At 35.8% G+C, this 24,845-nt stretch overlaps 1 protein-coding gene across 3 annotated transcripts in view; it reads right to left on the reverse strand.

The window, feature by feature from the left end:
- HERC4 (HECT and RLD domain containing E3 ubiquitin protein ligase 4) overlaps positions 1-14,721 on the reverse strand; it is a 117,405-nt gene extending 102,684 nt beyond the window's left edge. For 2 of the 3 annotated variants that reach the window (XM_044239628.1, XM_044239627.1), the window contains exons 1-2: positions 14,371-14,721; positions 12,219-12,524 (exon numbers count right to left, since the gene is read on the reverse strand). In XM_044239628.1, coding sequence (XP_044095563.1) covers positions 12,219-12,444 — 226 coding nt within the window. In that variant the 5' untranslated portion in view covers positions 12,445-12,524; positions 14,371-14,721. Of the gene's footprint in view, positions 1-7,629; positions 7,746-12,218; positions 12,525-14,370 lie in introns of those variants that run through there. The other variant, XM_044239629.1, reaches the window with a different exon arrangement.
- Between the last annotated feature and the right edge of the window lie 10,124 nt (positions 14,722-24,845).

Genomic DNA, 24,845 nt, shown 5'->3' on the forward strand with positions numbered 1-24,845 from the left:
AAACTGCGATTATGCCTGGGTGGCTCAGTTTGTTAATGACTGTCTTTAGCTCTGGTCATGATCCTGGAATCCCAGGATCCAGTCCCACATCAGGCTCACCGCTCAATGGGGAGTCTGCTTCTCCCTCTGACCCTCCACCTTCTCATGCTATCTCTCTCGCTTTTTCTCTCTCAAATATATAAAATCTTAAAAAAAAAAAAAAAAGAAAGAAAACTGCCATTAATATTAGAGTGGAAATTTAATTTTAGGTCTGCCTACACTAAAAGTGGGCTATATGCTGTTTCTGTTTTTGCCTTTAGATAGACAATGCACATCTTTTATTCTAAAATTGAACTTAAGGCATTTATTCCACAAACATGTCTTCCTTCTGTGCCCCAAATATTGCATTAAGCATGAAAATACTTCTGTCTTCTGTTAACTTGTTGGAGCTCATACTATGGTAAATTTTCAAAAGTATGCCAGAAGTTTTTAAAAAATTATGTTTGTGATGTTTAGAAGAAATGCTGTATGGATGAATACTGTTTTTCTGAAAATAAATAAATTGGAAAAAAAAAAACCAAAAAAAAAAAAAAAAAAAAAAAAGAAATGCTGTATGGGAACAAGATAGAAAATGAATTGGATTCCTTTACCATCAGACTTTAGAGATATAATGGATACAGAAAATATTCTTTTCACTGTGTTATCTTACTTAATCATTACAACCATTCTAAGAATGTGGCATGATTATCCTAACAGAAATAAATACTTAGGCACAAACAGGCTAAACAATGTGCCCAAGAAAACGCAGCTAAGAAGTCAGTCTGTATCTAAGCACTCTAATTCCAGAGCCTATTTAAAAATAATGATAGCATATTTACATTATTAAAATTTAAAAAAGGTATGCAGTGAAAATCTAGGTCTACTAATCATCATCATCCTCTTTCAACCTAGTTCTCATCCCTTATCTTACCTCTAAACCAAGGTAACCACTATTATTAGATATATGTATTCCTCCAAGGTGTTTTAAATGTATGTGTAGGCAAATAAAAATATTTTTTTTCATATTTTATTTAAGACATAGTCTTCTATAAAATGTTATATACCTCGCTCTTTTTAATGATGTATCTTAGAGATCTTCACATATTAGTACACAAAACTCCTTTATTCTTTTCTCAGTCATAGCATTATATCGCACTGACTGAAGAAATGACAATTTCACCAGTTCCCAACAGACAATCACAAGGTTGTTTCTAATGTTTTGCAATTATAAACAATGTTGCAGTTTAATATGTCAGTGAGCCATCCTGTACAAGTACAAATGGAGCCATCAGAGCAAGAGCTATATTCTTGTGCTTCTTGAAGAAAGGGCATGTGCATTTCAATCCTAACATATGTTTACAAAATACCCTCCTAGTGTTTACCAATTTACACTAACAATCTATGAACACTTCTTCACTGACAGTCTCACCACAGAGGATATTGCAGTCCCCTCCCCTTATTCCCAGGGGACATATCCTGAGGCCCAGTGGGTTCCATTTTAAAACCATGGATAGTAATCAATACTGTATATACTGCTTTCTCTATACATACGTAATATTTAATTTATAAATTAGGCACAGTAAGAGACTAACAATAATAAAATAGAACAATTGTAACATACTGTCATAAAAGTTATGGGGTCTCATCCTTTCTCAAAACATCTTACTGTAATGTACTCACCCTTCTGTGAGGATGTAGGATGATAAAATGCCTACCAATGAGATGAAGTGAGGTGATGAAGTAGGCAATGTAACGTAACATTAGATGACTACTGACCTCCTGACAATATCAGGAGGGCCATCTGCTTCTGGACCTGCAGATGACCATTAGTAATAAAACCTCAAAAACTAAAACCTTGGTTTGGGGCTGAAGGAGCTATTCTATTATCAAAGGTAAAGATTTTTGCTAACCTGTTAGGTTAAAAAAAAAAATGGTACCTCAGTGTAGTCTTCTCTTAATATGAATGAAGCTGAAGAGTGTTCATTTAAGAGTCATTTGTATTTCCCTTTTTGTGAACTGCCTGTTCATATCCTGTGACCATGTTGCTACTGGACTATTTTCTTTTCTTTTTTTTTTAAAGATTTTATTTATTTGACAGAGAGAGAAAGAGAGAGATCACAAGTAGGCAGAGCAGCTGGCAGAGAGAGAGGGGGAAGCAGACTCTGTGCTGAGCAGAGAGCCCAACATAGGGCTTGATTCCAGGACCCTGAGGCCATGACCTGAGTCAAGGACAACTGAGCCACCCAGACACCCCCTAGACTATTTTCTTTTCATCCTGTCAATCTCTAAGAGTGCTTTCTATACAAGAAATCAGCATTTTGATTGAATCAACTATTTTCCCATTTGTCTTTTAACTTTATAGTGATTTCTACCTAACCCAACTTTTTTCATGTAATTTGCTTTGATACGCCTCTTCACAACTGTCAGAAAGGCTTTCCTGACTCCAAGTTAATAAACAAGTTTGTCCATGTTTTCTTTGAGCAGATTTATCATTAGTCTTTACATTTAAATATTTGATTCATCTGGAATTTATCCAAATAATGCATGGCATGAGGGAATAATCCAAATTTTCTTTGTTCCCTAGATGATGCTCCTACTTTTTTCCAAGATCATTTATTAACAGCCCCACTGAATTCTTCTCCACTGATTTGAGGTGATTTAGGTCTATGTCCAGGCTTTATATTCTGTTTAATACATCTATTTGTGAGGCAGTTTTAACTATTAAGACTAAAATATTTTATATATTGGGGCATTTAGTCAGTTAAGTGCCTATCTTTTTGGCTCAAGTCATGATCCTAGAGTCCCAGGATCAAGCCCTGCATTGGGCTCTCTGCTCAGTGGGGAGTCTGGTTCTCCCTCTGCCCTTTACCATACTCGTGCTCTCTCTTACTCGGTCTCTCTCAAATAAATAAATAAAATCTTTAAAAAATGAAATAAAGTATGTTACATATTTCTGCTGATTTTTCAGAGTTTTCCTGGTTATGTTTCTATAAGAACTGAGAATCCATTCATCTAGAGCCTTCAGAAAAAAAAACAAACAAACAAACCACGTTGGTATTTTTATTAGGATCACCTTAATATGACAAATAAATTTTAGAGAAAATGTCGACAGATTTACTCAGATTAGCACCTACTTAGCAATATGGTTCCCATTTGTCTAACATTTCTGTGTCCCTCAGAAATGCTTTCAAGTCTTCTTCATACAGGTCTTGCACACTTCTTAGGTTACTCCGGGGTCATTTTATCTTTCTCTTGCTATTATAAATGGTGTCTTTTCTTTTGGTGGTAACATCTAGTTGGTTCTTGTTTTCATTACATTTAAATTTTGATTTGGGGCAAATTTTTAGCTTCTTCAAGTTTTATTTCCCTCACTAGCAAGATTGAGCTAATATGTACTTTGCAGGGTGATTTTGTGATTCTGGGATAATGTATGAAGTTCGATTTAGCTCAGTGCCTGGCACATAATGGTGGTTGCCATTATTATTTTTAAATATCAGCATTCCTTTATCTAAATAATATATTCCAAAAATATTTGTTAAATTTCTCTCTAGTTAGAGGTTTGTTATCTTTCCTCTCCCTTTACACTGTCATACTAACTTCTAATGTGTTCCCTCCTTTCCTCTATATTTCCAGTAGCAGAGGTTTACTCAACTCCCCAACTTAGTGTAGAAATAGACCTATGTTCACTAAACTATGTTGGTGTTGGTAACACCAACCTGTCAGGCTTTTACCTAATTGCTCTCCAGAAGATAAGTTTAGGTCTATTATGTCTGTTTCTGTTAGAATGCCTAGCTATGAAATCTATAGGTAAGCAATACCTGGATCAAAAATCAGAAAGTATACATGCGCTAATTAATTAATAAATACTTGGGACCAACTGTGGGAAGCAATCTAAGCTCTACTTTCATCATGCCATACTTAAAAAAAAAAATCACAAGCTTCTTCAAAACAGGTAAAGCAGCTAAACTGTCATGCAATTATTTTCAGATGTTCCTAATTCTGCTCCTCTTATAGTCTTATGCTGTTCCTTCCCCATTCCCTTATCCCTTTCACAGAAGCAACAGCATATCTGAGGACACATTTCCTAGCAGCTCTTGCCTACATGCCAGTGCATATACAATATATATTAACAATTATTTCAGCGCTCCTTGGAATCAAAAATAACTTGTAGTGATTGCATCCTGTGATTTAAAAAAAAAAACAAAAACTTGTTTCCAGTAAAACCTGGAAGGACACAAGTCATGCATAATTAATTAGCAAGTCTGTGTCAGTTAAGCAAAAATAAGCAAATGAACCTCTCAATAAAATTCAAATGAGTGAGCTATCAGATGGTACGTGGCAAATAAATATTTCAATTTTACAAAGGCATTACATCACCAGGTGATTTAAGTAGTCCCCACAAAACACAAAATTAAGTACTGTTGATAGATTGCTAATTACTCAAGTAAATGGGCTGGAATCAGGGAGAAATTTAGAGTTGAGATGCTAGCCTACTTTGTACTGAAGAGAAGGAAAAAAAAAACTGGAAATAAAACCTCTCATGCCTTCAGCACTGATCTTTCTCCAACTTACAGTACTGAATTTGTTGATCACTGAATACTGTTACCAAGTTCAAAACAAAATTCACCTCATTGTATTTTTTCTCTAACATTCCTTCTCTTCCTGGAATCCACATTTCTATTAATTACTAATTCAACCTTGGATCACACCTGGCTCCCCCTTTATCTTACTGTTACCAAAGTGGTTACCAAGCCTGTCAGTTCTTTCTGCCTCCCTAATCTCTCCTTGATATAACTGCTCCCTTGTATTAAAGGGCCATCATTAACAGCCTGATTTCTTTACCTCTAAATTCTCTCCCCCTCCTTTATAAAACCTGTTAATTCTCATTAGAAACTATCAGTGGATATCCACCAAATTAAACTCAAGCTCTCTAATTTGATTAATTCTATAATCTGAGCTCAATTTTACCTTTCTAACCTTCTTGCTCACATTCTCAGACATTTTAGTTAACTGGACTACTCATCCCTTAATAGGCCTCCAATTTGCCAATTGTCATTTGAGCTGCTTTACCTATAAAGTACTGTTCTTCATTCTTTCCTCCTTGAAATACTATGTATCTTTCTAGTTCCTATACTATCTTCTCTATAGACAACCCACTCCATTCCAAATGGTTATAATATTCTTCTGTATACAATAATCTGTTTACGCATCTTATAACACTTAGCACATTTTATATGCATTTCTATTTATTTCTGCACTTGTTTCATCTTCCTTTCTAGTTCTTTAAATGATATTCATCACATTATACTCAAAAGCCTGCCAAATGAATACATTTTTAAAATTTTCATTTACAAATATCTTCTTAGCTTTATCAACTTTGCAGGGTGAGGCAACAACTATGCTTAATTTTGTTTAAATAAATTCAGTTAGTTTCTTCTAGATTTGCTAAAATTAAAGATACTCTTTTTCCTAAAGAAATTAATAGAGAAGCAAATAAAGACTGAACTGAAATAAACACATGGTAACATAATTTATAGCAAAAATCTGGAAATAAATTCCAAAAAAACAGGAGAATGCAAATTTTGGAATGTTAAAATGAAGTGCTAAACTATCATTAACAGGGACGCCTGGGTGGCTCAGTTGGTTGGACGACTGCCTTCGGCTCAGGGCGTGATCCTGGAGTCCCGGGATCGAGTCCCACATCGGGCTCCCAGCTCCATGGGAAGTCTGCTTCGCTCTCTGACCTTCTCCTCGCTCATGCTCTCTCTCACTGTCTCTCTCTCTCAAATAAATAAATAAATAATCTTAAAAAAAAAAAAAAAAAACTATCATTAACAATATCCCTAAACAATATTTTAAAACACAGGAAATAGTTATTTAATTATTACTGAAACAAAAAATTGAGATATAAAAATATACTCTCAGTCTGTGATCACAAACATGTAGGAGTACAGAAAAAGTGTTAAATAACAATAGCATTTCTCTATATATGATGGTATTATGGTTGATTTTTTTCTTGCCTGTGTTTTTCAAATTCTCTACCAAGAACATGAAATACTTTTATAATTAGAAAAAAGTATGAAAACTAAAAATGTGTTATTTCAGAATAGCAGGACACCTAGCAAAAGAAAAAAAATGAAACTAAATTTGGATATTAATAAAAAAATAATTAGGATATTTTAAAATAATGTCAAAAACACATAAAAGGGCTCTAGAACATTTTCTGTAAGGCCAACAAAAGCTCAACTAAACTTCTGCCATCCCAGAACTGAAGAAAAAAGCATAATTTCATGCAAATATTATAGTTTGAAGACTGAGCCACCAATATTCAAGAAACTTCCCTTATTAATAGTAATTCCAAAAACACATTTATACACAGCACAGGTTTTTCCTGCATGTAAAGTAACTATCACAATTCACTAAGATAATAATATATCTTTATAACTACTCTTCTTAATTCCATCAGCATGAAAAAGATCCATAGAAGCTGAATGGGGATACATCATGGGCCCTTTAATATGGTGTCTTCATTAATGCTTCCCACTAACTTCATTAGTGCTTCTTCACCAACACAATCCTAGCACAAAAAGCCCTTGCAACAATACATGAATACATGTCCTCTATTGGGTTTTCTTTAATATGTATGTATCTGTACCTGATAAATACCCAAGTACCCGATATGCTTTCTAGAATCCTAGGAAAACTAAGTATCTATGAAGTTGAGACTTACTTCTTCAAAGCAATTTTAAAAGTACATGGGGTCTGTAAGAAATGAGCTTTAATACTACTACACATTTGTATGACATATTGGGAACACAGAACCCTAAGAACACTTACTAAGGAGATGATGGAAACCAGACCACCTAAGCTTTCACCTGCAACAAGGATTCCCTAACTCCCCAAACGGGGAAACTGAAATATACCATACTCCTATCCTTTCAAGGAAAGTGGTTCATTAGGAAGCAGATAAAAAAAACAAAAAACAAAAAACAAAACCCACCAATATACCAAACACAAACCAAAAAATCATTGGTTCTAAATCTCCTAAAGAAGCCTCTATTTGTCAAACTGCTCAGGTTAGACATCTACTTCTTTCATTGTCTTCTTTGTGGATTAAAGGTTTTATAAAGCATTAATCAAACCAATGCATCCTACAAAGAGCTACATGGCACTTAATACAACTAATCCAAGTTCCAATGCTGACACCAAATCAATCGCATCTGGTAGGTACTATGGATCTTGGATAGCAGCACAGCAAAGCATTAGACAACAAAGGGAAGTAGAATATGATATATAACAGAAGAAAGAGAAAAGACTGGGTGTTACCATAGTTAAGTATTCCTCATACCACACAAGGTTACAATGAAGTACACCAAAGTGGTAACACAAGCAAGCATCTTGGTAAAATAATGATTTATTTCAACAGGCCATCACATAAAATGGCAAAGAAACAAATTAGTATTTGATCTGCCTCAAACAGAAGATATTACTGTAAATAATTCTAAACATACGAACAGTTTAGTGAATACGGTAGGAGACTGGTAGACTTATATTTTCAGATTCAATTTATAGATGTTCACCAGTCACCTGCTGTTTTGACAAGTTACTTACCAACTTGTGCTGCCATTTCTCCGTAAATTTATCCCCTAAGATGAGGATAATTCTTGCAAATTGTGTCACAAGCATTTTGAAAGGAACCATGAGTTATTGTGTAATGCTCTTGAAATTCCTCAGATGTAGGGTCCTACACAAAGTAAAGTATTATTATACATCTCTCTAACAGTAGTCATCTGTTTGCATTATGATTTTTTTTCCCTACCCTCGACACTGTGATTCTTGGGCACTAACCTTCCTCAAAGTAAAGTGTCCAAAGCAAGTCTCCACTCCTGACACAAGTAATTACTTTTTTCAAGTCTTCGTATCATCCACATCTTTCTCATCCTTAGAAAGTATTATGAAAACTAGGGGGTTATAAAACATAATAAGTTTCTTTGGTATTATATGCTTTGTTTTGGTTCAGTAAGAAAATATGTGGGATAATTTGGTAATTTTAATCTATATGAACAATTTTATTTCATGTATTTATATTTATTTTCCTATATTATTTAATTTCAACTATGTTTTAAGTTCATTTATAGATTTATGTTTTATGAACAGAGAGAGCAAGTCAGAAAATGATGTAGCAAAAAGGCAAGCAAGTAATTACTGCTATGTGACCAAAATGCTTTCATTGGATTGACCCAACAATAGAAATCACGACTTTGGGATACAGGAAAAAAAAAAAAAAAAAAAAAAAAATCAATGCTCATCATTTTTATAACTTCTGTAGAAGAGTTGAGCATAAGCTATAACTAATTTTATCATACATTTAAAACGTTTTCTGCTGCTGACTTTGCTAATCAAGTTAGTCTTCAGTTCAGGAATGAAATACATATATTTGAATTTTTAGATTATGTTGGCATATTATATCTTGAAAATAGGACTCTCAACCTTCTTATACAGTTCCTAAAATGATTTCCTTCTGAATTTATACATCAAAAGAGATAATAAAATACATCCTCCTTGTATAACATTAGTTATAAAAGAGTAAAATTTTAAGAGTTTTTTTTAACCCTTGGAAGTACATTAAAATACTGATGGAAACTAATTTCCTCCTAGGTGAATAAATATTCTATTCTCTACTAAATATGGCATGGGAAAACCTTCATGGGATAAAGGTAAAACCACAGAATATACAGTGCTCCCTTAACATTTGCTAGCCTACTAATTGTTAGTGTTTTAATCTTACTTTACTTCAGTTTTCCTCATTTATAAAATGGGGACTATAACACCTGCTCGAGCTACCGCACAGAACTTATGAGGATTAAATGAGATAATCTAACTGAAAGAACTCTGTAAACCAAAAAGACCATCAAAACAATCATTTTTTAAGAGGACTATATCACATTATTTTACAAATTTATGGTCATAAAATATTTAGTAGTATTTCTAACATGAAATAAGTGGAAGTAGATGTGCAAAACATTAGGACCATGGTTATCAAGTAATATCTATGACTGAATATATAGTGAATAAATGATCTTATTTCAAAAAAAAAAAAAAAGTACACCACCTACACCACCTATACATGATCTTAAAATATTCAGAAGTGAATGTGGAAGGAAATACAAAAATAAAACTATTTAGATGGACTGGTCTAGCGTATTAAAGATCAAATATATTTACCTTTAGCTACGAATTAAGAAAACTAAGAGTCACTAGCTAAAAAAGTTTTGAAAAACTCTTATGAAGGAAAAATACACACATGGAAGTGAAACAGATGTTCACTCCTCTAGAAATAATCAGGAAGAGCTAGAAGTGATATCAAGGGGCATACATATACACGAGAACGAAGATGAACATGGACACAATCTGTACTCTTGGCATATAATAAAGGGTATCAGTGAATCTTTCCCATGTGGTTCCTAAAATTTTCAGAATGGAAATCTCTCCCAAAAGGCCATAGGCTGAATGTATTTACTACACGGTAAGCCTGAGTCCTCCAGTACATTATGATAACTCTGAAGAATAGCTTATCCTTAATGAATGAAGCCACCTGTTTCTCTTCTACTCCTCATTATAGAATAGTTATGCTTATAAAGCCATTATCTACAAGGAAATAATTCCTAGCTTCCTCCTTTCTGTATGCGGTCAGTTTAAAGCCTGATAAAATGAATTATGTTTATTACATAGTCTTAGAAATTCAATTCATTCATTCATTCATTCATTCAATGAACAGGAAACGTTAAAACCAATTAAATAAGAACTCCTTACCTTCTAATTCAGTCCCCAAACTCACAAATTAAAACAACAGTTGAGGAGGGAATACATTTAAATCATTGAAGAATTCTTCCCAAGGGAAATAATTTTAATTAAAAACATTAAAAGTTTCCACTCAAAAACCTTAAATCAAAACTGAGTTTAAAAGAAAAGTCCCTATCAGAGCAACTACCTCCTTTCGAACTTTTACTTTCTCCTACCTCTCAGATAGACTTCAATGTGTCATTGAACTTGGACTTCCAGTAGAAAGTTTTTCTCAAGATCAGGCTCTTCTCCTTTAAAACTAAACTATTTCAGCTCCAGATTTATTTTCTGGCTATTTATGTGATGAAGGGTTGAGTTAAAATTAAGACTTCATTTTCTCCCAGAAATCTTTAATCTACCCCACAATGACACTTCCCATCATTTAAATTTCCCAGTTTCAAGGGATGGATCATGTCATGTCAACCTTCAATCCTCTCTAAGTATTTTCATTTATGTATGCCTCAACTCCCAACCCAGGTTCCAAATTTTTCAAAGACAAAGTTCATGCCTTTTTCATTTTTCTAGTCTGTAAGTTTACCCTGAACAATAAGGCAATCCTGAAGAAGTATTGTAAATTAGGTAAACCCACCCTTCCAACTTTATATTACCGAATAATGCTTCCAAGATCAATTAATACAGTGATATAAATGTCACAATGCAATCATCACAATGTCAACATGACCACAAAAAAACCTCTCATGGCTAGTTAAGTTTCTCAGAATCTTACCCGCTGAATTAAAAGCTGTTAAACACACATACTATTAATGCACAATTTCTTCCCTGTCCTGGACACAAAACAGGTACTTGGTAAGATGTAAAAGATTTAAACTTTAGTAAATTTCAGTAACTATACTGGCAATTTATACACGCTGGCTTCGTACTTTTTACTTGTCCTGTAGCCTCTCAGAAACTACTAAAGCAAAACAAAGATCTGTTCAATTATTGCTGTGGTGCATGTTAAGTATTTAAAAAAAAAAAAAAAGCCGCAAAACCATGAAAATTTCAACATAAGGTAGCATTCAAAAAGCTAAGCGAAAAAGGTAAAGGATACATCTGCCTCTGAAGCAGTGACAGTAAATACATATCAATAAATTATGATTCGTGTCTACACATGACAACCTCAATCACTGAGATTATGAAATTCCGGTAAGATTCCATAAAATATTCTTAGTGAGGTAGAGTACAAGACAGCTGCCCCTTTACCTTGAGTTCTGCAATAATTAAACCTATTGTATTAAGGATTGCTACCTTTCATCCGAAACACTTAAATTACAAATTAAGGCAGAAGGAAAAAGATTAAGACCCTAACAACAAAAAAGGATGAAAACTACACAGTTTTTACAAGTTAGAAAGGTGAGGTTTGGCATGGTGGTGAGATGATATGAAAGATGAATAACATGCTTTAATATCTTACTATTTTATATCTACATTATTCTCTCAAAAGTAGATTAACAGAAACCACTTAAATAATAAAGTGGTAAAGAAAAATAATCCCATAGAAAATATTTAAGTGCCATTGTTAGTTAAAAGAAGAAACTATAAATCAGTACAGCTGTGGTCTTATCTGAATTTACCATCTTAAGAATTAACTTTTAGTATTCATAATTGAGAGCAAAATTCACATAACAATATTTCTAAGTATCATAATATTTTAAAGTCTATATATAGGAAAAGAGAACATGACATGTGAAAAAATTCCTCAAAATTCTCATTACACTAAAATTTACTTTACATTTGGCTTATACCGCTACTACAAAATCAGTACATAATCAGTCACAAAACTTTTAATAGCTAGTGCTGCTACCTGAAAGTTGGAAATTAGGGGAATAAAAGATATTTCAAACTAAACCAAATAAAATTATGTATTTCATACACCATAGGGAGAACAACAGAAAAATTAGAATAAATTTTAGGCAAGCTTCCATCTTATTTACTTTTCTTTCTGATGTATGGAAAACAATACAATAAATTATGCATTTAAAATCTGCCAAAGTAGCTGACTAGTACTTATTACATAGGACCTACATTCTACATGCTCTATACCTATATACTCTGTCCAAGAGAAAAGGTATCCAAGTGGCATGCTGGTTTTCTCTACTGCTTTACATCACCCATAATTATATTCTGAAACCAAAGCTTCATACAATAAGGGTTTATAACAACAGTAGTTTAAAATAATAAAACCACAAGATAATGAAGTATTTAGAAACATGCAAATGTAAAGGATGTATTTAACTCCTAGTTGCTTTTAAAGCTTGATTAAAAAAAAAATATGAGTTTAGGAATAGAGAAAATTACTTGACATTTCAAACTTATATAATTATTAGAAAGAGCAGACAAAAAAATTTTCAACTTACCTGGTTTCTTTCTGGATTTTTCATGACCTAGCTGTCCCAGATCATTACATCCACATGTGTACACTGTTCCATCATCCAGAACAAATACAGTATGTCTGAGTCCACATCCCACATCTCGGACCTTTTTATTTATAAAAAAGTCACTTTTTCGGGGCTCTAGCACAATTTCTTCATCAATTCCACCCAAACCTAGCTGTCCAAAAGATGCATTTCCCCAGCACAACATGGTTGTAATTCTTTTGGTCTTCCAGTTTCAATAAAAAAACTTCCCTCTGAAACACTGGAAAGTTGGAGGTATACCTATGTCTGAGGAGATACAAAAAGGTTAATATGACTTCAAAGGAAACATGATGTATAATTGTTCTTTCAAGTGGTGTGCTACAATAATTACTACAGAGTAAACATGAAATCTATTTTATAATACGCTACATAACTATCACCCAGTTTCAAAAACCAAGCAGTGGAATTTTTAAAAGTATACAGAAACGTTTACAGAAAATGTCACTCTGTAATTCTTTGGAAAATTTAGAACATATTGACCAGTTTTTTTGACTTTTTGCTATCTTGTGACTAATCTAATGGAAATAGTAAGTACTTTGATGAAATTAATTTTTGCTTCACTTTAAATCATTTTATTGAGCAAGAAATAAAACATCCACTATCCCCAAAATCAAGTATACACATAATGAAAAATCTTGCCAACTACACAAACATAAAACCTTGCAATCTCCTTCAAGTCACAACATAATTAAACCTTTTAATACCTACCTCTGTATCAGCAAACTGAAGTTCTTGTATGTAAGAGAAATAAAACTAATGATGGAAACTTTAAATTTCCCACAATTTAAATGATCTTCCAATTATTCACACTAATAGGCCGTAAAGAAAAGTATAGTTCTCCGCCAAATCTTAAGACACTCGTCTAATGCATTTTTTATAAAATAGTTTTATTTATAAAAATTATTTTTATAAACATTTTTATAAAAATGTATTTTATACATCAAAACAGTAACACTCCGACCTCACCACTTATATCATTTTAAAACTAAGTCAATGTACATAATTATATACTCACAAAACAAAATAAGGAGTTTCAGTATCAAGACGTTCCCCCAAATTCAACATTTTCTATTACAAATAGCAACCGTGACAGAAAAATAGTTCCCCTGGGCAATCTATATCTCTCTATACCTCTATAACAAGTATTTGAAAATGGGAAAAAACTGCAAACAACCCTAGCGCTGCCGATTTTTCAAGAACAGGAATGGGGGATGGGACATTGATAGTCTGGTGGCGAAATCTGTAGAACTTTCCAGTACACTATTTCTTCCCTTGTAAAGACACGTATCAAAGGGTCCTCTTTTTGTAAACCCACACAGACTTTTAAACACATCACGTTACTAAATAACAATTACAGGAAGTCAGCCTTATTCCCGTTGCAGTCACCCACATTCCTTACACAGAACCTGCGAAGTTTCAAAATCCAACTTTCCTACGTTCGGGCTAGCAATTACCAAAGCTGTCCATTCCATGACCTATCCATTCAGAGAAGTTTGATTTTATTCTTTGGGGACATCGGAACTCGATGGTTCCCGAGAGTTCTGCATTGTCTAGCTGTTTTTGTTTTTTTTTTTTTTTTAAAGAATAGAGGACTGAAAAATACCTCTGATTTCAGCGCATAAGGTTTAACCATCGTTTATCATCCTTTTCTTTAAAAAGTCAGAGGTATGAGAAAGGCGTCCTCTCACCAGCAACAGGTAGGGGAATGAGAAGCACTTTATTCCCATCATCCCCAGAACGTGCACTCCGATCAGCCCAGGGGAACCAGGGGAGTGAAATCGTCTGCACACACCCAACCCCGCGAGCCGATCACTCAACTACGGCAGCCGCCTGCTCGCAGCAGCCGAAGAGGCCAGGCGACAAGACTCCTCACTTCGGCGCGCCTCAGTCCCAGGGAGGCCCTTCCCCAAGGACGTGCGACATTTCAGCCCCCCGGCCAGAGAGCAGCGACAAAGTCCTCGTCCCCCGCCCCCCACCCCGAGGAAGAACTGAGAAAGCACCCAGCGCCAGGCCGGCCTGAATCCGCCCAGCCCGGCCTGCCCCCTCCCTAACGCCGTCACACGCACCCGAACCCACCGGGGCAACGACTCACCCAGCCCCTCAAGGCAGGAGAAGCCCAGGGCGACGGGGGGCGGCGCCTCCCCAGAGAACGAAGCAGCGCGGCAGCCGAGGCAGGTCTCCAGCTCCTGGACCCTCCTTCTTCAGCCAGTGTCGGCGAACACCAGGGCTCCTCCGGCGTCGGTGCCGCTGCTCCGCTGCTCCGCAGCTCCCTTCCCCGGCTCCTGTGAAACTTTACCGGGTACCCAGAGAAAAGCAGCAGCCACCGCTGTCCAGTCCAGAGACAGCCGTCAGCGACCCGGATGGAGCGGGCGGGGAAGGACAGGAGGCAAGCGGTGCGGAGAGCGCGAGGGGTGGGGAGAGTTGGGGAAGAGACTGGGGAGGAGAAGGGAGAAGGGGGAAGGTAGCTACGCGGGGAGGGGGAGGGGCAGGCCGGAAGTGAACCACAGAGCACGCGCGCGAGCCCGCCCACTTCCCGGCCCGCGCGCCTGCGCCGGAATCCTCCCAGGGCACCTCGACTGGCGCGCGTGCGCAGTGTCGGCTTTGCGTTGCTTTGAGAGTAAAACGCCAAATGCAGAAGTTTGCGAGAGCCAAGTAGAGGTGTTTGGCGTGTCTTGCAACAAAGTTTCGGCGCGCTGATTGGCATTTTAGTAAAGAAGACTCCTTCGTTTTCTGGTTTGGTTGTCTTTCTGCTCATAGGCTTCAGTCTCTCTTATTTCCTTCTGCCTTTTTCCGAGGAGAATTTGAAGTGGCAGATAAACATTACAAATACGAATATAAAGGCGGGTGAAGTCTTTTATTTTACCCTTAGCCTCAACTGGAGCTAATCTGAGGGTGTACGTTCATAGCAATGACTGAACCTACTGGCATGAAATATATCAGCACCACCAGTTAAGGCTCCTGTCATGATGGCGGCCATCACATTGCGCTCTGCCTGAAAGATAAACTTAGTGTAGGGCATCCTTCATTCAGGGAAAATTAAGCAGTGCATATGACTGGAGTCCCCGCTTCATAAAAACGAAATCTGGCTTTCCTAGATTAATCTTCATAGCAATCTCTTTAGGAGGAGGAAAAGTTGAAACGAGGCACTCGTGAAATTTTGCTAGACTTTGCTAGAACCTGTGACTCCAGAGTGAATATTGAGAACTCAGGAAGAATTCTTCCATAAGCCAAGTTTCTTTATCTCATTGAAAAATCTGTCTCAGATTAGGAAATACCTGTGCTAAAATATGTACGTGTATTATTTTCTTAGGGCTGCCATAACAAAATGTCATTAATTGGATAACTTAAAACAAATTTATTGTCTCACAGTTATGGAGGCCAGAAATTGGAAATCAGTGTGGCAGCAGGATTGGTTCTCTCTTGAGGTCTCAAAAGAGAATCTCCTCCATACGTTTTTAACGTCTGGGGTTTGCTGACAGTCCTTGGTATTTCTTGGTTTGTAGATGCATCACTGTAATCTCTGCCTCCATCTCTATATTGTGTTCTTCCTGTGTGTTTGTGTCCACATTTGCCTCTTATAAGGACACCATTCATTGGGTTAAGGCCCACCCTGATCCATTATGACCTGTTTTTAACTGAGTTACATCTGCAAAGACCCACTTTCCAAATAAGGTCACATTTTCAGGTACTACAATTTAGAGTTAGGCATATTTCTTTGGGGGATCCAGTTCAGCTCACAGCAGTGTGTTACAGAAACAAGCATAAAAATGATAAGATACTTAAGCAATGAAAGCACAATTTCAATTTTGGGAGCGGTGGGCAAAATAAAAACAGACTTTATTCTTATTTTGATCTCTTCCTTGCCCTTGACTTTTGTTGTCTTTTAACCTTAAGGACTTGATGTTTCAATGCATCATTAAAGGGGAAGTTATGGGATCTGGGATCTTTAAGATACATACATGATATTGCAACAAATAAATACTAAAATTTGAGTTACTTAACATAATGACAGTATATTTTCTTTTATATTTTAACAACACAATTGAGTGTTCACACTAAGTGATGAAACTGATTTCCAGGAACCTTGTGTGATGGAGGCACAGGGAGCCTCTTAAAACCCTTGTTAGGGAGGTGCCACATAACACTTTGACACCAATAACAATCGCAAGAACTACACACTTAGGTGCAGGGGGACTGGGAAACATACTACCCGTATGAGTTCCCAGGTACTTCTTTATGGAAGAGAAAGCATGAATTAGTGGACAGCTATTTCTGCCACATGAATGCATCGCTATCTGGAATATTTTTAAGGCTTATTAAAAAGTGGAAAGAACATTTCTAGATGTTTGTTTTAACCTTATAAATCTATGAAACTGTGGTGTGAGGTCTTAGAAAATAACCTGTGATTATCTTTAAGACAAGTATAGGTGCAGAAGGCTATTAGGATAATGTAAATTTGTTGTATAAAAGCAGCATTAGATGGATGTGTGTGGTCTCTAGTGCTCATTTCTCTGGATTCAGAGCCTGAGGCTATAGACCATCTCAGACTTCTGTCCTTCTATACTCCCAAAGACACCTACAGACATTTATTAATGGTCTGTTTTACAGAAAATTACTTCTCAGTCATAATTTCTATAGATGGGGAATGTTAATAATCCCTATTTCACTGGGTTGTGAGGATTTAATAAGGTAACACGTAGAGTACCTTGTACCTGGCAAGTGTTTACAAAATACTAGCTTTTATTATTATTAATATTATCCTGAACTACAAAGTATAAAACATTTGGGAAAGCACTTAATCTCACCAATAATTATACAATTTTAAATTAGAAGATATATAAAATAACTTTTACCTATGGGGTTATTTTCATTAAAAGAAAAAAATAGTGCCCACACTATTGAAAGACCACTAAAATAAGTATTCATCCTGTCCCACTCGACCCCTTGCTACTTTCCATGCAGCCATACTGCTTGTGCTGGATCTCACCTCACCTCCTTCCTTTGTGTCTCTGTCTCTTACCCTTCCAGTCTTCCTTGACCACCCTGTCCATAATACTACCCTGCCTCTAGAATCTTCTCATGCTTTATTTTCTTTCATATCCATTATCACTACCTGATATTTTATTGTATAATACACAAATGGATACTATTATATTGTATGTCATATGTTGATAACTCTTAAAATAACTTTTACAACAACTTTTACAATCTATATGTACAGCTGACCTTGAACAGCGCAGGTCCATGGGCCCACTTATATGAATTTTTTATAGTAAAGTACTGTAAATATATTTTCCTTATGACTTTTTACATAGCATTTTCTTTTCACTAGCTTACTTTATTATAAAAATACAGTATATAAAACATATAAGATACAAAATATGTGTTAACTGTTGATGTTATTGGTAAGGCTTCTGGTCAACAGTAGGCTATTAGTAATTAAGTTTTTGGGGAGTCAAAAGTTATACACGGATTTTCAACTCTGCAGGTGATCAGCCCCCAATCCCTGCATTGTTCAAGGGTCAGCTGTATTATATGGATAGATACATAACTTTTGTCTTCTCTACTACAACGAAAACTCCATAAAGGAAGAAGTTTTGTCTGTTCTACTCAGTGCTCTATCCCATATATCTTGAACAGTTCTTGGCCTATAGCATGTGCTCAAAAAAATTATTGAATTAATTTATTAATAGTGCTGGCAGCATTGTAAATTATCACAACCTTTTTATAAACAAACTTGGCTGTCATGTTTCAAGAGCCAATACATTTCAGTCAGCAATAGTTAATATTCCTTATGACACATTGTTTTTTATAATTTCTTTTTTTTTTTACTGCTAACTTTTTTTTTCCAATTTATTTATTTTCAGAAAAACAGTATTCATTATTTTTTCACCACACCCAGTGCTCCATGCAAGCTGTGCCCTCTATAATACCCACCACCTGGTACCCCCACCTCCCACCCTATAATTTCTTTTTTTTAAGATTTATTTATCTATTTATTTGACAGAGAGAGATCACAAGTAGGCAGAGAGGCAGGCAGAGAGAGAGAAGGAAGCAGCCTCCCCACGAGCAAAGGACCCGATGTGGGGCTCCATCCCAGGACCCTGAGATCACAACCTGAGCCAAAGGCAGAGGCTTAACCCACTGAGCCACCCAGGTGCCCCTCCTTATGAGACATTGTACTAACCTATTTACCTGTAATATCACACCTGAACTCTGTCCTAAGAAAATACAAGATGCAGTCAACAAGTCTCTATTTTGAGCACCTACTTTGTGCCATGGTCCCAATTATAATAGGAGAAATAGATAAAAACAAAAGGCAGTAAATAAAATCATGAACAAAGAATTTTATTGTAATATGATTTCTAATAGCAAAAATTAAAAACAACCTAAATTCCAAAAATGGAGAAATGGACTACATGGCAAGATTAATCTTTTTACTGTTAACTTTGATAGAATTTGTCACCAACTGCCACCAAATCATAGGTTCTACCTCAAGGGGACAACTGGAAAAGCCTCCTCTAGTTATTTTCCCCACTCCTGCTTTCCAAGTTTAGAGTCTTCAGTCAAGCAGGTACATGGCCCACATTTACTTCAGTCCCTCAGTGAGTCCCTCCATCTGGAGAGTTCTGCTCTTTTCATCCAGCCTTATAGGCCCAATGGTTATCTCGTCTCCTTGGTCTTTGACCTAGCATTACAGCTTTAGCTTGAAATGAACATAAGGCAGGCAGATCTTCTTTTTTTTATGATTTTATTTGTCTATGTATTTGACAGAGAGAGTGAGAGAAAGAGAGAACAAGCAGGAGGAGCAGCAGAGGGAGAGGGAGAAGAAGGCTCCCCGCTGAACTGGGAACTCAATGTGGGGCTCAATCCCAGGACCCTGGGATCATGACCTGAGCCAAAGGCAGATCCTTAATGGACTGAGCCACCCAGGTGTCCCAAGCAGATCTTCAATAAGATTCCTCAATAAATCTTTACTGAACACCCACTCAACGCTGTCTTCCCACTTCTAATAATATCTATATGTATACATATATCTATATATCTATAAAAAAATAACAAGTAGGCACCAAATAAAAGTACTTCATACTGTAATAAATACTAAGGAAATAAAGAAGAGGTGGAAATGGAGAAAAGAGTCAGTCTTTGAAATAGATGGACAGTGAAGGCCTCAATGGAGGACTTGCTATTAAAACTGAAAACAAAGGGAAGGGTCAAGCTGTAGGAAGAGAGGTATGAGAAATCTTCCAAGTGGAGGAAGCAAAGTGAAGCCTTTGAGCCAAGAAAGAGCTTGGCATTTTCCAGGAATGGAAAGAAAATTAGTGTAGATGGAGTTTAGGGGCACTAGATATGTTTGGTGGTAGATGGCCAGAGGCTAGAGCAAATAAGTCATATTAAGGGATTTTATTGCAATTACTCCTCACGGGGTTTAAGCAAGGAGAGGGGGCAACAGTTTTAAGTATTAAAAAGATTACTTTTGCTGCTGAACTAAATAAGATGCTGAAGTAAAGGCGGGTGAAATGGAGAAAGTTATTTAAGCGGCTTTTGCAATAACCCAACTGGATTAATAGTGGTGGGGACTAAGTTGATTATGATGGGATGTAAAGTGAAGTAGATAGATTCAAAATATACTTTGGGATAGGACTAACAGAGTTGTGATGGTTGGTGTGTAGGGGATAAGAGAATGGGAGGATGCTAGGTGATCACTGGTAGTTTTCTGACTTGAGGACATTTACAAGGTTGAAGATGGCTGATGAGGGAAGAGGGATGACACATTTGCACGAGGAGCAATTGTGTTTTGTTTTCACCTTAAGTTTGAAAAATCAAGTATGTGTTTCTGTATTCATTTTGTAGGGCAGCCATAACAAAATATCACAGACTGGTAGCATAAATCACAGAGAATTATTTTCTCTAAATTCTGGAGGCTAGAAGTCAGACATCAAGGTGTTGGCAAGTTTTGTTTCTTCTGAGGCCTCTCCATGGTTTGCAGATGGCCTCCTTCTCCCTGGGTGATTATATGGCCATTCCTTGGACCATGTGTTCTCTGTGTCCTAATCTCCTTATAAAGACACTGGTCATATTGGGTTGGTGCTTATCCATTTACCCTCAGTTTACTTTAATTACTTCTTTAAAGCCCTATCTCCAAATATGGTCATATTCTGAGGTACTAGGGGTTAGTACTTCAGCATATGAATGAGGACACCAGCCCATAACAGTTTTTTTCTTTTGAATTGCATTATAAAAAGTCTTTCTTCTCTTATTCTAGGTGTGTGTGGACCTAGCCCAAAGTGGGTGAAATGGGAGAAAAACTCTCTGTTACCACATAAATGAAAAATCACAGAGAAAATGTTGTCCCTTATTTTTAATAGACGCAAGCAAAACAATTTTATTAATAATATTATGTTACGATATATACCTTTTAATCTCAACATAAAGAGTAATAATTCTGAATCTTTATTATAGAATCTTTCTCAGTGCCATTTTTGCAATTATGCTAACCTCCTTTACTGCTCCAAGTGTACATTCTGGCTTCAATTTCTTCCTCAGTATGCTAGTGTGAAACAGTAGTCAATCTTCCTATTATGAATACCCGAAACATTTTTAAATGCTCTCTTTTTATAACTCTCCATAATTTCTTTGTATTTGCTTTTCATCCCCTAATTACAGGAATTCAACAGGCATTCAAATAGGCATAAGCCTGAAAAATCACATGTAATGTGGTCCTTGACCAGTATGTGGGGATGTGTCCATGCCTTTGAAATTATAGTGCAATTACTCTAGTTACTATACTGTCTAAACAAAGTTCTCAAAACACTCCAGTTTTTTTGAGTGTCTGTGGCAGCAAAGAATAAAAATTGTTAAACAAAGTCATAACTGTGTGATAAACTATACTTTAAAATTAATTTTATCTCCCAACAATCATAAGATGAGGATTCTGTGAGTCTAGTTAATAATGAACATTATTCACACAAAGCAAAGTGTGAAATAAAGGATCTGTACTTCTATGAATCTTTTAACTGTGTGTCTTCATTTTTTTAAAAAAAAACTATTAAAATAGCAATAAAAAGGAAGAATCTCCTGTTAGAGCTTAACAATCAAACCTTTAGGTAGCAAATTGAAATATTTTGTTGCTACTGATTTCATAGTCTTATAAAGATGTTTGAGGTTGGAAATTTCCAATTTAGCTCTTAGAAATATGAAATCTGGGAAATTTGGTTTATTTTGTCTCTTGTCCCAGCTCCCACACCAAGCTAAATAATATAATCACTAAGTCAAATAATGAGATTGTATATATGTATACAGAAACACACACATATGTATGCACATACATACATACAGATTTTTTTCCTTTTTTTAAAGATTTTATTTATTTATTTGACAGACAGAGATCACAAGTAGGCAGAGAGGCAGGCAGAGAGAAAGGAGGAAGCAGGCCCCCTGCTGAGCAGAGTGCCTGACACGGGGCTCCATCCCAGGACTCCAGGATCATGGCCTGAGCTGAAGGCAGAGGCTTTAAGCCACTGAGCCACCCAGGCACCCCATACATACATATTTTTAATAAGTGTAAATTTTTAAGTGACATGTCTCACTGCCCTCAAACAGGATCAGGACTAAAACTGTAACTACAGGTCTCTGTCAAATTAACACTACTACTTCTTTGAGCAGAAATTAGCTACAGCATGAATATCTTCCATCTATTGAATCCTGTATTAATAACTTCCAAAATAATGGTATAAAAGAAATAGCCTTGCTGTGTATCCTAATCAATTATCACTTTTTACAAGGGGAACTGACAACATATCTCAGATTCTTATTTAAGTATTAAAAAATCTTATGGGGGGCGCCTGGGTGGCTCAGTGGGTTAAAACCTCTGCCTTTGGCTCAGGTCATGATCCCAGGATCCTGGGATCAAGCCCTGCATCGGGCTCTATGCTCAGTGGGGAGCCTGCTTCCCCCCCTCCCACAACTGCCTGACTCTGCCTACTTGTGATCCCTCTCCGTCAAATAAACAAATAAAATTAAAAAAAAAAATCACACCCTTTGGTATACTTAAAAAAAAAATTTTATGAAAAAAATTAAAAAAAAATTTTTTTATGAAGGCAGCACAGAAGACTGCACAATTAAAGAGATAGAAAAGCTTTTTAAACTCTCCCTCAAAAAAAACAAAAATAAATAAATAAATAAACTCCCCCTCAACACATGCATAACAACTCATGTACCCTAGAACAAACTATTAGTTGCCTTCAGCATACAGATAAATTTTATGCTTATTGACTACAAATTTTTAAAAAATGTGTACTGCTACTCATGGATTTTTTTTGAAAAATAAAAAGATATAATAACTGGGATCCAAAAATAAATAAAACAGACATTTTTATGGACAGATTTTTTTCAATAGAGTTTAAAAATGTATTCTTATAGTCTCAATGTAAAATCTTATAGCCTGAAGGAACAGTTGAGCCTAGTGACTAGGAAGGACAGAGTGTTCCTAGAAGACAAATTATAGTTGCCACCTCCACATTGCCTAAATACAGTTTAACCACATTAAAATGACAGAAATGTTTGTCCAAGAAGAATGTCATGCAGTTCAAGCCTCTGTTTTACTTTTTAAAAAGGGAGAGAGAAATTACTCTTTGTAAACATAGGGATTTGAAAAGTGGAAGTGTTGTGCTGTTCACTTTCAGCAAACAATAACCTCATCTGTTCAGTTTCAATCAACTGTTCCCATTGGCAAGTTCTGATAGTGTTGACAATAAAATAGGAATCCTGTGGAATGGTGAATGTTAAACTTGTTCTTGTGTGGAAACCATCTTTTTAAAACTTAAGGTACTGCATGATCAGAGAATCTAATTACACACTAAATTAATCTATGGTAACGTAAAATATCCTTTTCTAACTTGGTTACAAGTAGACTCGGTAAGATGGTTTATTTAATGTAAAAGCTCTTCTGTTTAAAATTTAAATTTGTTTAGTATGGGAAATTCTCATTTAAAAATTAAAATGGGTTTTATTTTAAAATATTAATGCTTATTGTTAATAATTCGAACAATTTAGTAAGAACGAAGAAAATAACCATCAGAAATACCACCTTAGGAGATACACATGGCTAACATTTTATTGAACATCATTATGATATTTTTTCTCTACTCCAAAGTATGTTGTAGATCCATAGAGGTCAATGTAAGTTTCCCTAACAGATCTTGGAGCTTTGTAGCCTACTTTTTATTCAATAGGGTGTTAAGGACCTTTTTCCAAGTGTTGAGGGACTTAAAGTTCATGTAGAAGACATGCTCAGACCATGAAACTACAGGGCCAGTTATCTACAGATATAAATAAATAATAGATATGTTCAGTATTCTTTTATTTAAGTTGAAAAAAATCTTTTTTTCCAGTGTTATTGAAATAGAATTGGCATATAACATTGTGTAAGTTTAAGGTGTACAATGTAGTGATTTGATATACATATGTATTATGAAATTCTTACCACAATAAAATTAATGCCTCCTTTACATCAAGAAAATCTTATTAACTTGAATATATCCAGATGTGTCTTGCCGCACTGATAGTCACCATCTGTGTTTTCACAACCTAGAATTGGCTTCTTCAGGTTTTTCAACCAGTCTGGCTCCATAGAATAGCAAAATGTTTATGGGAATATAAAGGAGAGCCTTGAGATGCTACTTAGCCTATATTCATCCTGTCAACTATACTTACATATTTCTATCCTTTAAGTTGATAAGCAATGTGTTTGATTATACCGATAACATATGAAGACGTAGTTGCTTTGCTCTGTGACCATAATTATTCAAACTTTACCCCTCCTACGACAACCTTGGTTCCAATTACCCAGCCCGGACTTCTGCCATGGCCTGTGGAGTACCTATCATCTTGGTTCTTTGGTCCCCAACCACTGGGGTAATATTTCTAAAATGCAAAATGGATCATATCTCCTTAAAATTTTTTGTCATCTAGACATTTAGTATCCTCTATAATCAAGTCTTCACCCCTTCTGCAACCTTATCCCTACCACATCCTCTAAATCATACCTTATCTTTATATTTTGAGCTATGAAAAATTCCCTCTCATACCTTCCCACATTTTCATGTTGTTTCTTTAACCTAGTAAAACTATCATTTTTCAAGATTCAGCTCAAGCAGTACTCTCCTTGTGAAGACTTTCCCTCTCTGTCACGATTGGGAAAACCCCACCCTCTGTCGTAGAACTTGACACCTTATAACATAATCAATTATCTGTCTTCTCCCTCACTAGACTGGCTCAAGGTGAGGAACTTGGATCTTTTCACCCTTGTATTCCTAAAAACAACGAATACAAATATTCCATATTAAAAGCTTTAGGAGGCACAATTTTTATCTTTGAATAATAAAACATGAGAAATAAATGGTTAGAAAATGTTATTTATTATACAAAATCTTTCAAAACAGTGTCTCCAGGGGAAAACAATAATTAAGAAGGCCTCAACGGAGAGAATGAAATATGTATATAATTAATATATATTAAATATTTGTTAATTGAACAGTTCTTTGTTTAGATTATAGTCTCTCTAAG

Source organism: Neovison vison, chromosome 2, assembly GCF_020171115.1.
Source record: "Neovison vison isolate M4711 chromosome 2, ASM_NN_V1, whole genome shotgun sequence".
Lineage (NCBI taxonomy): Eukaryota > Metazoa > Chordata > Mammalia > Carnivora > Mustelidae > Neogale > Neogale vison.